This window comes from Amborella trichopoda, chromosome 5 (assembly GCF_054954075.1).
Source record: "Amborella trichopoda isolate Santa Cruz 75 chromosome 5, AtrichopodaSantaCruz75HAP2 v2.0, whole genome shotgun sequence".
Lineage (NCBI taxonomy): Eukaryota > Viridiplantae > Streptophyta > Magnoliopsida > Amborellales > Amborellaceae > Amborella > Amborella trichopoda.
Genome location: NC_142340.1, coordinates 1484840 through 1502799, shown reverse-complemented (window position 1 = coordinate 1502799; position 17960 = coordinate 1484840). Strand labels below are relative to the sequence as shown.

The 17960-nt window shown below is 36.3% G+C and overlaps 1 protein-coding gene across 3 annotated transcripts; it reads left to right on the top strand.

Annotated features, from left to right (window-relative positions):
- Window positions 1-2150: 2150 nt before the first annotated feature.
- LOC18426665 (putative E3 ubiquitin-protein ligase LIN) lies at window positions 2151-16607 on the top strand. 3 transcript variants are annotated; one of them, XM_020662621.2, is made up of 15 exons: window positions 2151-3099; window positions 3870-4211; window positions 5372-5436; window positions 6684-8180; window positions 8631-8775; window positions 8906-9169; window positions 9499-9805; window positions 10995-11119; window positions 11205-11324; window positions 11791-11922; window positions 12005-12127; window positions 13074-13184; window positions 14427-14573; window positions 14850-15095; window positions 16031-16607. In XM_020662621.2, the coding sequence occupies exons 1-15, from the start codon at window positions 2371-2373 to the stop codon at window positions 16046-16048; spliced, it is 4371 nt and encodes a 1456-aa protein (XP_020518280.1). In that variant the 5' UTR covers window positions 2151-2370; the 3' UTR covers window positions 16049-16607. The 3 variants fall into 3 exon arrangements, with proteins under 3 accessions (XP_020518280.1, XP_088722824.1, XP_088722826.1); XM_088866698.1 differs by having other exon boundaries at window positions 2901-3073; XM_088866700.1 differs by lacking the exons at window positions 2151-3099; window positions 3870-4211; window positions 5372-5436 and adding an exon at window positions 6132-6320.
- The last annotated feature ends 1353 nt before the right edge of the window (window positions 16608-17960 follow it).

Sequence of the window (17960 nt, the reverse complement as noted above, 5' to 3'; positions counted from 1 at the left end):
AATTAAAACTTATAAAAAATTTACGAATGAAGTTTCTATAAGGCCTAGTGCTTTATGAAAACAAAATAAAGCCTCACCTCGTATCCTCATCTCAAAAGCACTTTCGGCATTGGAGATCTCCATGGCTCTAAAATCAAATTCCATACCGACAATAAATTTTGAAATTAAAAAAATATTACAAATCTTACATATCTGGAAACATTTTTTTTTTATGACAAAATGGATGGTGTAGATGATTTCTTACCATGTACACTAATTTTAAATTTAAAATCCCAATTTTTTTTTTTTATAACTATAATGTTCAAGCTGGGATGATCGAAAAGGTTTTCCAACGCTTGGATTGCAATTTTCCATGAGTCATGGGATGAGGCTCTTACTTATCAAACTATTTTCTAAAGTTTAAAAAACAATAGTGAAGCTCTCTTAAAATAAATTGTAAAATAATTCAAATGCATAACAAATGACACATGTCATAACTGGGTTCGACCAAAATCCACGAAGAAGGACGCGCATAAAAAAGTACGGACACCGCGTAACGGCCGGCCGCTGAACGGCTACGTCCTTTTGTGAAGAATACGATCAAAACACCCTAGACATTTCCTCTAATGACCAAAATGGAGTGTTGGTGCTCATCCTATACCTGGTACGTATCATGTGTATTCGGGTCTAGGTCCGGCCGGACCCTGACTCGGTCTGTTGCCTCTCATAATAGTAATGTACTATGCCCATAGAAAAACATATGCAAAGGGATTAGATGGTGCTAAAGCATTTTTCACGGCAAGATGGAATCGGACCAATAAATTTGGTCGATTAGAATATACATTGGTGCAATAACATATTTCATCTAAAGTAAAAATTGAGTTTGATTAAAATTAATATTGGATGATTTTTAAGCTGAACAAAGTTTTTTTTTTTTTTGTAATATTTTATATTCTTAACCAGTACTTTTTTTTTTTTTAAAGTAAATTTGACTTACAATTATATAAATTTTGTCTGAGCCCGATCCTTCACGAATTCAAGGCCCTATCTGATTTGAAAAACACTTAAATTTCTTTTTTTCGAAAGAAAGATTTTTGAAAACACTGAAATTCATAGTTATACACTTCCATTACCATCCATTGGATGAGATGGAAAACTGGCATGAGCCGAGAATATTTATTTCCTATAGTCACAAGCACTTTCTTTTTCCCATTTTACATTAACGCTCGAGTCAAGTGCTTTACCTGGTAACGTAAAACTGGCCTCACTAAAATCTCTCCCAAAAATATAGAGAGCCATAGAGTCAGGTCCGACCGGGGTGGCCCAACCTGAAGAAGCTTTATATGGACCCGGCCCCGACTTGGACATAGACTCAGGTCCCAGTGAATTGGATCCGAACCCTACCTTGACCCCGACCCTAGTAGGGGCCGGGTCCAAATTATTTTGACCCAGATTTGACCTGGATTTAGGTTTAGAGATTAAAAAAAATAAAAAGAATTAATTTATATAGTGTGTATATATATTATGTAAAATTTATACCGAGTAGGGTCGGATTGACCCCGACTTTGACCTTACCTAACTTGAGAGGGTCCATGCCGGATCTAGAAATGTAACCAGTTCATGTCGACCCATGGGGGTGAGAGAGACCGCCACATGAAGGTGAGAGATTATTTTGTTTCTTTTGCCAAAAGTCATAAAAATTAAAGTCATCTTTGCAATGAAATGGTACTCTTTAGATGTGGCAATTCCTTCAGTTAGGCTCATATTTGTGTAATTTGTCCAAATTTAAGGGCATCCCATTTTCACAACCCTAAATTCCTTAAGTTATTTTACAATAAATTTGTTAAATTATTTTAAACCTTCTTGACCAATCTAATCGAATACTCTAATCCATCTCCAAAAAACCATATAAATATAAAACTTTCAATTAATATCTCTCTCTAGAGGACTCAGTTTTTATGCGGCCAAGTCCGCATATGTAGAAATGCAGGTATCTTATTTAATTTTTAAAGACGCATAATTTTTAACATGGAGATGATGAATATGGGAAAATGAATAAATTTTAAAAATTAAAAATAATAATTTTAATAAAAAAATAGTTGGATCATTAGTTTTCGTTGTTTTTAAATAGGAGGTATCAATATTTAAGATAGTAGATGCTTTATACTTTCAGGACTGCACATGTAGAAATTCAGTCCAGCCCGCATGAAGCAATTTTCCCTCTCAAAAACCATCTCTCTAAAACTTTCCAGTAATCTCACTCTAAAACCATCCCTCTCTAAAACTCTCAATTAATCGCTTTAAACTCAAAAGCCTATCCCCTCTCGAAGCCGAAGTCCCCATAAACTGAGCCCACATCGACCCCATTTCTCGAACCAAGCGGCTTGAGCCATGGACCCAGGCTCCATGGCCGCACTCTTCTTCGACAAAGCCACGGCCTTTGCCGAGTCCCTGGCCTCGAGCTCCGACCGAGCCGACCTTCGAACCCACTTAGCCCGGGTGCTTGAGTCCCCCAACCATGGTTCGGCCCTCCAAGCCCTGGACGTAGCCATCCAAGCCCTAGACCCACCTCACTGCAACTCCCCTTCCTCTCTCAAGAAAGCGCAGAAAACCCTAAAAGCGCTAGCACAAAACGCCCCATTCCCTTCAATTTCTGCTTTTTCTTCGCTTTATCTTTCATTTCTCTCCATTTCAGAAAATAATCCATTGCAGGCGGCCATTAACGTGGCCACTGTGTTTGCGAAAGACCCATCAATGGCAAGATCGGAAGTCGCGCCTCTGCTCTGGGAAGAGGCATTTTTGCCCCACTTTGGAGCTGCTTTGAAGTGGTATAAGCTCCAAAGAGAGATAATTTTGCAGGGAATTTTGCCTGTGATCGGTCGGGTTAGCGAGAACCAGGCCTCGGAGTTGCGAGAATTGGAGAGGGTTTTCGATGAAGCGCTTGATGAAAACACTAGGAATTTTGCAGGGTTTTATAAGGAATGGTTTGAGAGTGGGGGCAACAAGATTGTTTTTCCTGAGGTTTGGGTGCCATTAGAGAGAGAAAGAGAGCTGCTGGTGAATGGCGATGGAGAATTTCAGAGGCAGAGAGTCTGTGAGTTCACAAATGGGCGTTATAATGTAAATTTCATATTTTTATGGACTTTTTTCTAATTTTTCAGCAATTCAGTGGAATAGGGCAGGTTTTTGAAATTTCTTAAAGTCTGGGTGGTTTTCTGACATTTTGGGTTTTTCTGTCTTCATTAAATTGAAGTTTTTGGCCTAAATTGGGAGAAAATTCCTGCTTTTCTCCAATGATGGGATGGTAAGTTTACTATTTTGACCTCCAACTTTTGGATAGTTTTATTCTTCCAAGTCATTGTTCGCTAAGGAAATTAAAAAGTTGTTATGGACGACATTCTTGGAATTTTTGCATTTTGAACTGAAAACCTGAACGTTTTTTTTTTGGATCATTCAGGCAAAATTTTCACATTTTGCAGTAATTTCTTTGCACTAATACTCAGGAATTTCTTTACTTTTTTAACCCATCTTTGCAATATTTCTCATAATTTTTAATTAAAAAACTAAGATTTTGCTTTTGTGTTTTAACCCATTCATTTTTTTAGTAATTCTTAAATTCAAATCCATGGCTTTTTTTTAATGGTTTTTAAGTTTTAAACCCCTTTCTCATTCTTTTTCAGTTTTAATTAAAAAATCCAGGACCTTTTTTTTGGACCTTACCGTTTTTGCTCCTTGTCATTCAATCTTATTCAGTAAGTTTTAATTAAAAAACGAGAATTTTGTTGTGGATTTTTAACCCGTTTTTGTACGACATTTTTCATAAAGTTTCAATTGAAAAAGACCAGAACTTTTTTTGGGATTTTTAACCCATTTTTTCCTTTTAATTGCAGCCTGTATGGGAAGAAGCAGAGAGATCAATGGAAATAAGTGAGCAGTTCTCTGCAAATTTTCTGCAGAGAGTACTGCAAAACCAGCTTCAAATGCCTCCATCAACTCAAAGCTCTGTTTCTTATTCAGAAATTTTGCCATTAAAGAATGCAACTCAGAGCTCGGATTCGAGTTCAGGGACTTTTCCATCAAATAATATAAAAAGAGGATCAAATTCAAGCTCGTCAGGCTCGGAATTGGAGATAGCTTCAAGTCCGGAGCTTAGTTCGCCATTAATGGAGGGGTTTGCTTGTTCATCTGATAACTTTCAAGCTTCTGATGATTCAGAGATTGATTCCTCAAAGGTAAAGGATTTCAAAAAAAAAGAAAAAGCAAAGAGAATGAAAAACTTATGTCTGCTTTGTTTTATTTTTGCGTTCTTTTGGTTCTTTGAGTTTTGAACTTTGCATTTGCGCAGAAGGTGGTGATTTTGCGAAGTGATTTTGGAAAAGTTTGTTGACATTGTTGCTAGTTTCTAATTTTGTTGAAAATTTGGCCCTATAAATATTTGAGTGACTAAACACTCTTTGCCCAAGCTCCTTATTGAAATTGGGCAGCTTCGGTTATATTCGGGTATGTTTGGGGCTGATTCGGCAAATAAATATCTATATAAAAATGTTTTTTTATTTTTTTAATCTTTTATTTTTAGTTTTTTCAATAATTATATTTATATAAATATTAAATTTATTTATATTAAATTAAAAAAAAATCTGATGTGTATCCCTGACCCATTGACTCATTTTTCTCACAAAACTTAAAAAAAAAAGACTTTTAAATCATTTTACTTCATTTTTCTCACAAAAGAGAAGACTCCCGAATGTATCGGACAACATTATCTTGGCTGCAACAATTCCCACATCTCTCTTTTTCTCTCACACACATACATTCATCTCTCTCTCTCATCACACACACTTCATACACATTTCTCTCACCCACCCACACACACAAACACATACACACCTCTCTCTCTCTCCCCTCTCTCACACACACAAAACACACGCGCATATATGCACCTCTCTCTCTCACCCACACAAATTCACACACACACATACGCACACCTCTCTCTCACTCATAAACACCCACATACATGCACAGCTCTATCTTCCTAGCATGCACAAAAACGACTCTATGCACTTAGAGAGAGAGTGGGCGATGAACTCCTCCATTTATACCTTTGCCTGCGAGGATATTTCTATAATAATATATTATATTATTATTATGATTATTATTATTTTTTAAAACATCGGTTTTTTCTTCTCGTTTTGTCATTTTTCTCAAAACCACCCCACCCCTAGATTTCTCCATCTCCTAAAAATCTCAGAAAGCAGGTTTTTCTATGTTACAGTGGCATTTCGCCCGTCTTTTTTATTTAATTTTGTTGACGGAATTACCAAAGAAATGAAAATTCTCAGTTTTTGTTCTTTTTTTATTTTTTATTTTTTATTTTTTATTTTTTGTATTTCAGGGAAATACCAGAAAAAAGAAATTGTTGAGGGGGCACATTAGACATAATTCAGGACTGACCAGCAGGTATACAAATCTATTTTTTATTCATTTAGTTTTTTTATTTTATTGTGTAATTTTTTTATCGAGCCTTCGAAGTAGAGAGTAATTCTTTTGCAATTTGTTTTCTTAAAACTTTTAGTCCAGAGCAACAAGAGCCGTTGATATTTTATAAAACTTGATTGGACGGACCTTTTTTCTTTCTTTTTCCTTTTTCTCGCATTTCTCAATGCATGAATGTGTTAAGGAAAAAGTTTATATAAGGGTGCAAGTTTAAGGTGCAAACTAAAACAAATCTAGTAGAAGAGAGTCTTCCGAAGTTGGAAAACCATCTGATCATCTCGACCTTGAAGTATATGTATATATATAAAAAAAAATTAAAACTACCCCTCATTTTCATAAAACATGATCGACTCGGACCTCGACCTAACTCAGCACTATCAAGGGTTGACATGGATCAGATTTGTCGGGTCCGTGTTAATATGAAATACACACATGCACAAATACGCACATTTCAAATCGATTTGACCCAACCTTGTTACATCCGAGTTGGATAGGGATCCGGACCTGAACTCAACCTGCTGGATCCAGCAGGCGGTCCAGAAGTAGACAAGGGTTGGGTTGACCAGCTGATCTGTTTATCACCCCTTGTCTTTTCGATTAAGACAACAGTAGGGATATCGTGGGATTTTCATGAAAGCTCAATGATGCTTATGTAAGTTGAGACAAAAGTCAGGAGTCCCTGTTGAGAGAAACCCTTGCTTTTATCAATTTAGTTTAATATTAATTTTATGTATATCTGCTTTGAACTTTCCAAAATGGAAGTACCAACACGAGGCGAACTATGCAGCATCGACTATCCGGATATCTCCGATGGCCACATGATGCTCTCATATGGACTGTCAATCTGGGTATACGTTGAATTTATGTATCGAAGCTCTCCAAGTTCTTTCATGGCTCGTTGTGTTGTGCATTGTGGAATTTGGCACACTAGTTTTATGTTCAAGCTCCTGCTATGCATTTTGAAGCACCCAATGTCATTTTGTAGCAAATTCTCTGGTCTTTGTTATTCTTGATCAAACTGGTTTTTGTTATTTAATTTAACGAACGGGGGTCTTTCACATTCTATGTATTCTTGAATTTAACAAACTGGGTTTTGTTATTGAGTTTATATTATAGACCTGGAGTTTCAGTGGTCTTTTAGGAACTTCTGTGTATCATTGAATCTATAGACTCGTTTTATTGAATTGTTCTTCTTGCTATACTATTTGAAGCTCTCAAGCTCCTTTAATGGCGGACGCAGATTCAGAGAGCAGCTCTATAACAGGTGGCTCTGCCCCTAAACAAGCAGCACCAAAGGACTTTGTTTGCCCCATAACAACACAGATCTTCATAGACCCAGTGACTCTCGAAACAGGGCAAACATATGAGCGCAAAGCCATTCAAGAATGGCTTGATAGAGGAAACAACACTTGTCCCATAACTCGCCAAAAACTTAGCAGCATAGTTCTTCCCAAGACCAATTATGTTCTCAAAAGGCTCATAGCTAGCTGGATTGAACAATTCCCAGGATCGAAAACCAGGTTAGAAAACAAAAAGGCAGTGATGGATATGCAAAAAGGTGAAAATTCAATCACAGATCTGCCAGAAAATGAAGTTCAGGCAACGGGTCTGCAAGGAAATGGAATTCTGGCATTGGGTCTGTCAGAAAATGGAAATCCGGCAATGTATCAGCCTGAAAATGTTACTACAAGCACTGTTTCGGCAGAGAAAAGAATTCCTATTATTGGTGCACTTCATGACAGAAGTACAAAAATGGGTATGCCTGAGAATTCGCAATTGTCGTCCTCCCCCACAAGTGTAATAAGCAGAGCAACTATGGATGGATCAGTTGGGGAATTAAGGCTCGCAATATCTCGTCTATGCACCTCAACTCTTCAAAATGAATCTGAGGTTTCAGTGCTCACTATAGTCAATGCATGGCACCATGTAAAGGCAGAGCCTGAGGCTTTGGCCTTATTAGTTAGACCAGCTGTGATAAACGGGTTCATAGAAATCATGTTTAATACTTTGGACCCTAAGGTTTTGGCATCAATTGTGGGTCTCTTGTCTGAGCTAGCAGCAAGTGATGCCACAGTGGCCCAAACGCTCACTAGGGTTAACTCTGATGTAGCCAGGCTTGTTTCGCTCTTCAAGAATGGCCTTTTAGAGGCTGTTGTTTTAATATATATGTTGAATCCTTCACGGTCTAGCCTTGCAGCTATGGACCTGGTACAACCTCTCTTGATGGTTATCAAAACGGATAATGATGGTAATACTGACGAAATATATAAAGATGGTTTTGATGGGATTCAGGGCATTAGTGGTGGTGCTATTTCTGATGGTTCTGATAGGACTCTAGGCATAAGCACTGATATGGTTTCTTCTGAAACAAAATCAACGGTTTTAGTTAGGCCCAAGATGGCCAGTATAGTCTTACTGGCTAGGATTTTGAAAGGAGGGGAAGAGCTCGAGGTCTCTGCAACTGCTAAAGCTGTAATTTCAGGGGGTGCAATTGAAGGTGTGATTCAAAGCTTAGAGTCTGATCATGTGAGTGAGAGGATGGCAGCTGTTGGGATCCTCTTACAGTGTATCCATGAAGATGGAAATTGTAGAAATGTGATTGCAGACAAGGCGGAGTTGGCCCCTATATTGGAGTGCTTAGTAAGTGCTACCGACGATGAACGCTTTGATGTGATCTGTTTCCTTAATAAGCTGGTTCGACTTAATAGGTATGGTTCCTCCCCTCTTCTCATTTCTTTTGTTGACTTTTTGTTCATGTGTGTATCTATGTTTATACCTAATATTATTTGTGTATATGTATGAATACATAAATTTGAAACAATGTTTCATAGTTTGTTGGAGGAAGTTCGTATTGTTTAACTATTGCTCATGCTATTACAAAATCTGGTAAGATAAGTAGTTGCAAGCTCAAATTTTGTGATCAAATAAACTGAACAAATTATTTTTTTTTTTTTTAAGACCTCATAAATTTGTAATTGTTCGTGTTAAAGTATTTGAATACCATTATGAAAGCTGAATGGCCTAAGTAGTTACTGAATGGTTGTTATGAGGTTATTCCTGTGATCCATCATCGTGTTGTAGCGACTGCTTTGAACCAGTGAATCTAGAACTCCTTTTGGTATGTTTTGCTGATGAAGGCCACTTAAATGTCTCACTAGGAGGACGTATAACGAGCAGATTCTTCAGATCATAAAGGATGAATGCAAGTTTAGTACAACACATACTCTCCTCATCTATCTAGAGTCAACCTTACAGGATCAACACCCTGTCATTGCTAGTCTTCTTCTCCAGCTCGATATTTTGGTTTGAGACCATAACTTCAATAACATTTTTTACTTTCTTTTTTTTGTGTTCTGTAAAGTTTTAGATCTAATTTATTGATTTGAATGCTGTGGAAATTTCTCAAGTATTATTTGCCTCTACTTATTTGCAGGCAGAGCCAAGAAAGATGAGCATGTATCGAGAAGAGGCTATCGATACTTTGATTTCATGCTTAAGGAATGAAAAATCTCCTGATGTACGATTAGCTGCTGCAGAAGCACTTGAGGCGCTCCCGGGAAGGTTCTCTTCCTCAGGTAGATCCCTTACTCGAGCTTTCCTTCTGAAACGTGCGGGTTTCGAGAAGAGCTACAGAGCTGTGTTGAGGGCAGAGGGAGAGAGGAGGAGTCATACATCTGGGGAGGAACAAGAGAATTTGGTAAAGCTTGTTTTCTTTCATATGCTCTTTCTAAATTTAAATGCGCATGTGTGTGTGGTGAATGTGTGTGAGAGAGAGGGAGAGATTATCTTCAATTTTTCTATATTATACATACAACCCAAACTACTCTAATCTTGTCAATGTAATTATTTCAATGTTTTAGCATTTAAGTTCTCTCTTGATGCTGCATCTCCGTCTTTCTTCTCTTTAATTTTTTGTGATTCTAAAGTCATTAATGCATCATATTAAACCTTCATGTGTAGCCGATCCCAATTAGTTGGGAAAAGGCTATGAGGCTGATGATTAAATCTTCATGTGTTTTATATCAGGAGGAAGCCAAGGCCTCTGAGAATTGGGAGAGAAAAATGGCACTTGTTCTTGCTAGCCATGAATTTGGTCTAGTGTTTGAGGCTTTAGCAGAAGGCCTAAAGAGCAGATATGCACAGTTATCAGCTGCCTGTTTTGTTTCAGCAACATGGCTTGTGCACATGCTCACAATGCTTCCAGATACTGGGATCCTTGGAGCTGCTAGGCATTGCTTGCTGGAGCGCTTCATTGCTATTTTCAAGTCTGCAAGGGATATTAATGATAAAGCTCTTGCCATGCTTGCTCTCAACAGTTTTGTCCAAGACCCTGGTATGGAATAGCCAACCTGCAAAAATATCATCCATTTTTTCTTGGTGGGTGGATGTGTGATATTTCTATGTGGGAGGGGAGTGTTGAAATTCAGTGTCCATTAGCATTGTGACCATTGGATGAAATGCTCAATGGAAATGAAGTAAGAGAGGATAGGGGAAAGCTAGTACAGAACATGAATGGTCACTGCCACTCTTTTCTTAATCATCATCCTGCATTTTAATTGGACAGTTATATCAGAATGGGCCATTTTTTGCATGGTCCATTCAACTGCTAAATCCTTTCCTTTATAAGCTTCCACCATTTTTAGTGCACGTAAGTACAGTATTCAGGCTTGAGGCTTCTCTGTTGTGTCGATATCTTTCACTTAATTACACAGTTTGAGAACATTAAATGTTCTTTGTATTAGCGACCCCACATATTGTATCTGTTCTGCACAGTATATATGGTATCCGTAAATTTAACAACTATATTGTATAAATGTTATAACGTTATGACATAGAGAATCAGAGACTTGCACTGGTGTTTTCAGAAAATCTCTGTTACTTCTTTTAGGATTCCATTGTTGTCCTCGATGACCATATAAAAAAAAGGGAAAATTTCGTACAGAACCCTAATTCCCCTTCTTATTTCATGGTAGACCCTCATTCCATTTTACTTTCAAAAACGTTTCCAAAACTTTTTTAACCCACCCCATTATATCTTTTAGCCCAAAAACATTTCAAAAATATTTTTTTATTATAATTTTTTGCCTTTTCAGGCCCTCAATGCCACGGTGAGGGCCCCCTATCTCTCTCTCTCATATTGGGTTGAAATGGTATAAAAAAATTTGTTGGGGCTAATTTTTATAGTCAAAAGTGAATAAATGAGGGAGATAAGAGATGAAGGGGTACGGTGAAATCCTTAGGGATTTTTTTATGCCGCTTGAAAGAAAAATAGAAAGAGGGTCTACCATGAAATAAGATGGGGAGTTAGGGTTCTGTATGAAATTTTCCCTAAAAAAAATGCGATTTTTTATAACATGTAATTGACAACATTGTATAGAGGATTTCTCTGACAGGCATTCAAATAATCTTAATTTTAAAATTTATCTGCATTTCTGTTGACTATTGCATTTACTTTTCTATCATCCAATGCTAGTCAAGGATTTTCTTTGTATCTGATTCTGATAGTTTATCGAATTTATCAGAAGGGATGCAGGTTATGGCATTTCATATGAAGGATATACTGAAACTTCTGAGAGAGCTAAAGAAGTCATCTACTTTGGCAGTAAATATGCTGAAAATTTTATCAGAAGGGCAGGATTCAAGTATTGTAAGTTTAGTTGCTATCTTTATGTTTGTATCGTAGTCAGATACTTCTGAATATTTGTTATTCATTATACTAGTTGTCCTAGCAGCAAGATGTCTGGAATCATAACGAGTTAGCTCAAGCTGATTGCACTGCAAATGGAGAAGTTTTGGCAATTTCTTTCTTTCGGGATCGGATCTTCACAGGACATTCAGATGGTACTTTGAAGGTTGAGATTTTCTTCCCACTCTTTATGACACTCGTGAACGTGCACATTCTCACTGTTACTTGTCATCTCAAATGGCCAACTCTGCATGTTTGACCTTTAGTTCTGCCATTGTTCAAGTGAATCTGAAGAAGAGTGAAATATTGATAAAAACCCATAATGTAGTAATTAAAATACTGAAAAGTAATACGTATGCATATTTCTTAATACTAAAAGAACTGTTGAACAAATTTGGAGATCATGCTCAAGATTCCTTAACAAAATGGATCAGATGGTGATCACAACAGGATTCCCCATACTTCAGTTGTTTGCATTAATTTTATCATATTATGGAAACCCAGAGTTGATAATATTAATTGACACTAGTTAACACAATAAAAATTCAGAAAAAGTGCAAGATATATGCATAAACATCTGAACCAGGTAAGCAGAAATGAACTGATAAAGTTTTGGCTGGCTTAATTTGAAGGTCTGGAGTGGTAGAGGGAAACTTCTCCATCTGATCCAAGAATTACGAGAGCACTCCAAGGCGATCACTAGCTTGGCTATTTTACATGCCAGTGACAACATGTATAGTGGTTCACTTGACAAATCTGTCAAGGTAAAATCTCCTTTCTTCTCTTTTGGGGAGTTATATATCTAGTTGTCCAATCTCATTAGAAGTTATTGACTTTTATGAACAGGTTTGGGCCATTGGAACACAAGACATTCATTGCATACAAGTCCATGATATGAAGGATCAAATTTATAATCTGACTGTTGCCAATACCATCGCTTGCTTTGTTCCTCAGGGAGCCGGTGTCAAGGTACCTATTTTTTCCAGTTTGTCATAAAACTTTGAGATTATGAGCCCGAATGAAAATCTATAACACCTTGAAACTCATAATAAATATTTTATTTAATGTTAAGTACTTTATTCAGTACTTTTACTTCCTAAATGAAATCCAACTTAAGACCTTGTATCCCATGTCTCTCTTTGAAATACAAAGAACTCTCCAAGCTTTTAAAATTCTACTTTTGAAGCCCCAGTGAAGATAACTTAAGGGATATGTTTTGGCATTTCTGTGGTTCCATGCTACACAGCACAAAACTCCATCTTGGAGATGGATTGAGGAACCAAAACACCTCCTGATCACTTGCAATTCCATTTTCGCCCCTAAAAATAAATTTGGAGCTCCAAAAATGGTCCATATATGACGGACCTTGAAAAACTTGAAATGGATGGTCTGGGAAAATTAGTTCAAGATGGTCCATTTTTTGGGCTCTACTTACCACTTCTTTTATGATCCATGGTAGCAAAGGTCCTGCGGATGAATTTGCAGAGTTTCGAGTCCTCAATCCATCTCCAAGATGGTTTTCGAGGTGCTGCCACTTCCAAACACTCCCACACTAAAACGTTACCCATGACTCGATGCTTCTTGCCATTTCTGGGTATCCTGTTCAAATATCAGTCAACCACATAGAATACTAATTAGAAAACACTTCCTCTTTTTTTTTGTACTTCTTTTCTTTTTTTACTCTTTTTTTTTTTTTTTACTTGTGGGAAAATTATTTGTTCTTTACCTTTTCTCCGTTATATTATTATCTTGTTTCACCCCTTTCTTTCATGTTTCCAATTTTATTACGTTCTTCTATTGTTTTGTGCTATAAAAGTTCCAGCTCAGCATGTATGTGTATGCTTATGTGTCCTGCAGATTAAGTGAAGCCATTTTGCATTATTGGAAATACTTATTAAGTGCAATTTGACTGCAGGTTCATTCTTGGAGTGGGACCTCCAAATTGATTAACTCTACGAAGCAAGTCAGATGCCTATCTCTAGTGCATGGAAAGATTTACTGTGGATGCAATGATAATAGCATTCAGGTAAAAAATTGTGCAGATATACAAGTACTTAATTGGTGGTTTTAGGCAAAGTTTGTTCCTACCACTTCATGAAATTTTCTTGGCTGAATTCAGAATTTTTTCATTGATATTTTATCTCCTTTGCCTTAAATTGATCCATAGACTGGTTACCTCTGCTTCCTATATCTTTAAGAATCTTTTCTAAATGCTTGAGAAATGTAGCTTTGTTTGTTTTCCTTTATTTTGTTTTCAGAATTAAGGCTCTCTATAAAAGGCTGTTGGTCATCATTTGGGACTGAGTAATATTCTGATTCTTCTCTATATACTTGTGCAAGGAAAAATAGTAAAATTTAATCCATCCTCTCCCCCCCTCCCCCCCGGGGGTGTTTATACCCTTTTTAGACTGATCTTCTTTTCTAGGAAATCATATGATTAGGGATACATCGTATTGTCTTTTGAAGTAGAAATGCATTTAAAGTAGCTAGCATAACATTTGTCTTACGAATAATTGAATTTAATTAGGGAAAGCTGGAAAAAGCTGAATACAATTCCTGAATGTAGGGAACATAATGTATAGGGGATGTAATAGATGTATAATGTGGAAAACTATGGGTTGTAATAGACGTATATATATGGGAAACTATGGGATGTAATAGACGTTGATTGGTTTAGGCTACTTTTGATAATTATGTGTATTGGTTATGTTAGATTAAAAAATAAAAAACTTGTTATTTCAAGATCCTATAGTAGCAGTTTGGTCGAAATCAGAAGCAAGGTAGAATTAAAATATTTAATAGATGAGAAAGATATTGTGGCACATCTGAACTTGTTGTACCTAGTGGAATATAGTTTAAAAAAAATTTGCTCTAGTTTGAAAAAAAATTTATTGGGAAACAATCTCATGAAAGCTTATATGTCTTTAGTTGTATAGATCAAAGATAAGAGATTTCATAGTAAAAGCATGACAACAACTAGGTGGCAATACATGCTGGTAATATTGAGTGCTTGTAGTTTACGCACATAATATCTTCTCTATATCTGAGTCCATATGATTATCAGAACACCAATAACAATGATCATGAATCAGATGAAGGCATTGATTTCTATATAGGGGGTAAAATTTACCACATACTTGGTTTAGTCTAAGAGAACGTTTCATGGTCTCTTGATCTTGTCCAAAGCTTAAATTTTGATGGCTTTTTATTACAATTGTTGACTACTTTATTAGTCATTGACATTGGCCTAAACTCTTTGAAATTGCAGGAAATAGATTTAGCAAGTGGAACATCTAGCACTATTCAGTCAGGTTCCAGAAAGTTACTTGGTAAAGCAAATCCTGTATATGTTCTTCATGTACATGATGGGTTAGTTTACTCAGCCAGCACTCCTTTAGATGGGGCAGCTGTCAAGGTAAAGAGATTTGCAAAGAAATTTAAAAGCAGAAACTAGTAGTTAGGCTACATGAAAGATCATTTTATTTGCTTCTTATAAGTAGTGTGCCTTTTGTTTTTTGGACATTTATGTAAAGTACTTCTTTATGACTATTATCCCTCGTCTTTTCGAAATACTAACTGCAAAGGCCCTCCTTTACTGCAAAAAATTGAAATTTCATCATGGCTGTTGACACTGCAATATATTGAAATTCATTACTAATAACATTTTTTGATCTTTCTGTTTCGGTTGTAGATATGGAATGCTTCAAGTTACAGCAAGGTAGGAACATTGGCTTCAACAGCGGATATAAGGTCAATTGTTGTAAGCTCAGAGCTTATATATTTGGGGTGTAAACTTGGGGTGGTTGAAATTTGGTCCAAGGAAAAATCCACAAAAGTTGGACACCTAAACATGAGAACCACTGGTAAGGTACTCTGCATGGCTTTAGATGGCGAAGGAGAAGTTCTGGTTACGGGGACAGCTGATGGTTGGATTCAGGTATGACATGTCAGCTCTAAACCTGTTACTTTGTAAGTAACCATTGTGTGTCTATGCATGCATGAGAGAGAGAGAGAGAGAGAGAGTAGTTACCAACAGAAAAATAGAGATTAGTTTTCTCTATATTACTGCTGTTTCTACCACTTTTATTGCTGTCAAGTTTTAGTTGAATCTTTGATTGGAGCCAAAAAATGTTTAAAAATCAAATGTAGAGTATAAAAAATGTAATGTGATTCATTTGGTCATGATAACATGTTCATATGGATTATCACTATCCAATCTATGGGTTAGACGATGATGGAGGAAGCATGGGATGTAAAATGAACTAACGGCATTCTGGGTGAGACCCATTCCCTCCATGACTGACCAACCTATTGACGAAAGGATGATAACCTTTACTATGATCATATGGATCATATTGTAGGTCCCCAATGTCAGCATCCATGTTACAATTGGTTTTGCATGAGCCAGGCTGAAATTTCTATGTACCTACACGTACTTTAGTTGATAAAAATGTCAGAAACCAAATTCTAAATTTGGCCAAAATTGAACAAAAATTACTCATCAGATGATTTGTCCAATTGTTCTAAATTTGCGAAATTGAAGCACAAAAATTAATTGTTGGATGATTTGTCCAATTGGATGGTCCAGATTTCAACTCATCTGAATGGATGTTGTAGATGAAGATACACAAGCATCTGCAAAATCAAACTATCCATTCATATTACCATCTGTTTTATGATTTAATGATGTTTCTGCCACTCAACAGAGCAAAAATGATAGAATTTTGATTTTATATGTCTTGGCAATCTCAGAAGCTAAATTGAACTTTGGTCCATGTAGAGTACATATGTGAATCATGAGTCATTTTGTTGTTTTTTTTTTGCTGAATGTTCCTTTCTGATCCTTTAAGGTCATGAATTTTGGAGTTGCAGGCATGGGGGCTCATGTGAATCACAACCAGGAGTGGTGAATGTAACATGAAAGAGAGAGAGAGAGTTTGTGGTGTATTTGGTTGATAATTCTTTTCTTAGGAGTGTAAATCCAGGTCAGCTTTTCTTTGGGAAGGGGGGGGGGGCGGGGGAGAGTGAGTGAGATTTATTGAGTATTTTTGTTTGAAAATTCTTTTGTTATGATAGTGTAAATCCAGTGGGAGCGAGAGAGATAGAGGGACTTGTATGGGTGAGGATTCTTTCCCTGTAAGAGTGATAAATCCAGGTCATCTGATAATAGGAACAAATTATATGAGAAGAAACAGGAAGAGGAGAACAAAAAGAAGGCTTTGGAATAACAGGCAATTAAATAGTGAGAATTGCTGTATGACTTGTATACATATAGACAATTGTTTCTACCAGAAAATGTATAAAATAAAGTGTGAGAAAGAAGAGACAGGATGTGAGGAGTGACACCCGTTTATTTATTCTGTATTATCCTAATTTTCCCAAAATCCATTAAAGAAACTTGGGAAAGATTGAGTATTTCTTAAGAAAAAGGTAAAGTTTATTAGTGTTTTATTGTTGTTGTTTATCATCTGATTCATAAATATGTGACACAGTCGACGTATGTGTTCTTAATCGGTTGGGACTTACAGCCACTTTCAAGCATTTTAGAAAATCTTGGAGAATTTTTCACTTTGAAGACTAGGGTATATTGGAGTCTGGACATTTTCATTGGTGAATCTTTCTAAATTGCGATTGCTATGGAGTAGACATAGATTGGGAATTGCTGATCCAGTATGGAATTGGTGGTGACTGACTCGTTCCTAGGAGGATCAGGGAATCAGTGTGACATTGACATGTTGGCTTATTTCTGCCAGAGAACCTGGGGAGTCTATTAGGAACTAGGTGATCTGGATCTATTGAATCCCCTAGTTCCCACTGTTTTTTTACTATTATTTTGTTATTTTCAAATTTAAAGCATTATTTAGTTTTTTTTTTTACCAACGATGTTGGGGAATCAGTCCGATCTGGCCAAATTAGTGAGTCCCGCCTACTAACTTATCGGGGTTTTAAAAAAAGGAAAAAACTTATATAAGATTGAGGTCTTAAACAACCAAACTAATGCACACTGCAAAAATTCACTAGAAGAAGATGTTTCAATGCTAAAAGGAAAAAAGTTTATATAGAGCGGAGGCTCTAAACCATCAAATTTGAGCCTATCTCAAAAATGTCACTAGAAGAGGTTGTTTTGATGCCCAAATATCATCAAATTGATCATCTCGGCATCAAGATGCATGGACATAAGGAAAAAATGGATTTCAAGTTTTGGAAATAGTGTATTTTGTAATGCATTTTTGGACCGTTAATTTTCAAGATTTGCAAGTTTTCACAGATCTATGGATCTACACTATTTTTTAAGCTTTAAAGTTTATAAATAAATATAAAAATATATTTTAAGTCTATTACAATGATTTCCAATATTGAAATTACATTTCTCGATACTATTTGAAGGTGGGTTCTAATATGATTGTTTAGAACCTAGGCTCTATACAAACTGCACCATGCCAAAAAAAACCTTTAAAACCTTATCATCTTGTCCTTCATGCATGGATATAAAATAAAATGAAATTTAGGATTTGAAAATGGTGCATCTTGTAGTGCACTATCTAGACCGTCAATTTTTCAATATTTTTGAGTGTTCATAGAACTATTTGATCTACACTATTTTTCAAGCTTTAAATTTTATAATTAGAGGATGAAAATAAATTCTCAGGCTATCACAAATATTTTCAGTACTAAAATGACATTTTGATACTATTTGAAGGTGCGCCCCCTTTTGATTGTTTAGGGCTTCAGTCTTATACAAACCACACCCTTAAAACAAGGGTGCGGTTTTTGTAAGGTTGCAACTTCAATAATCCAATTA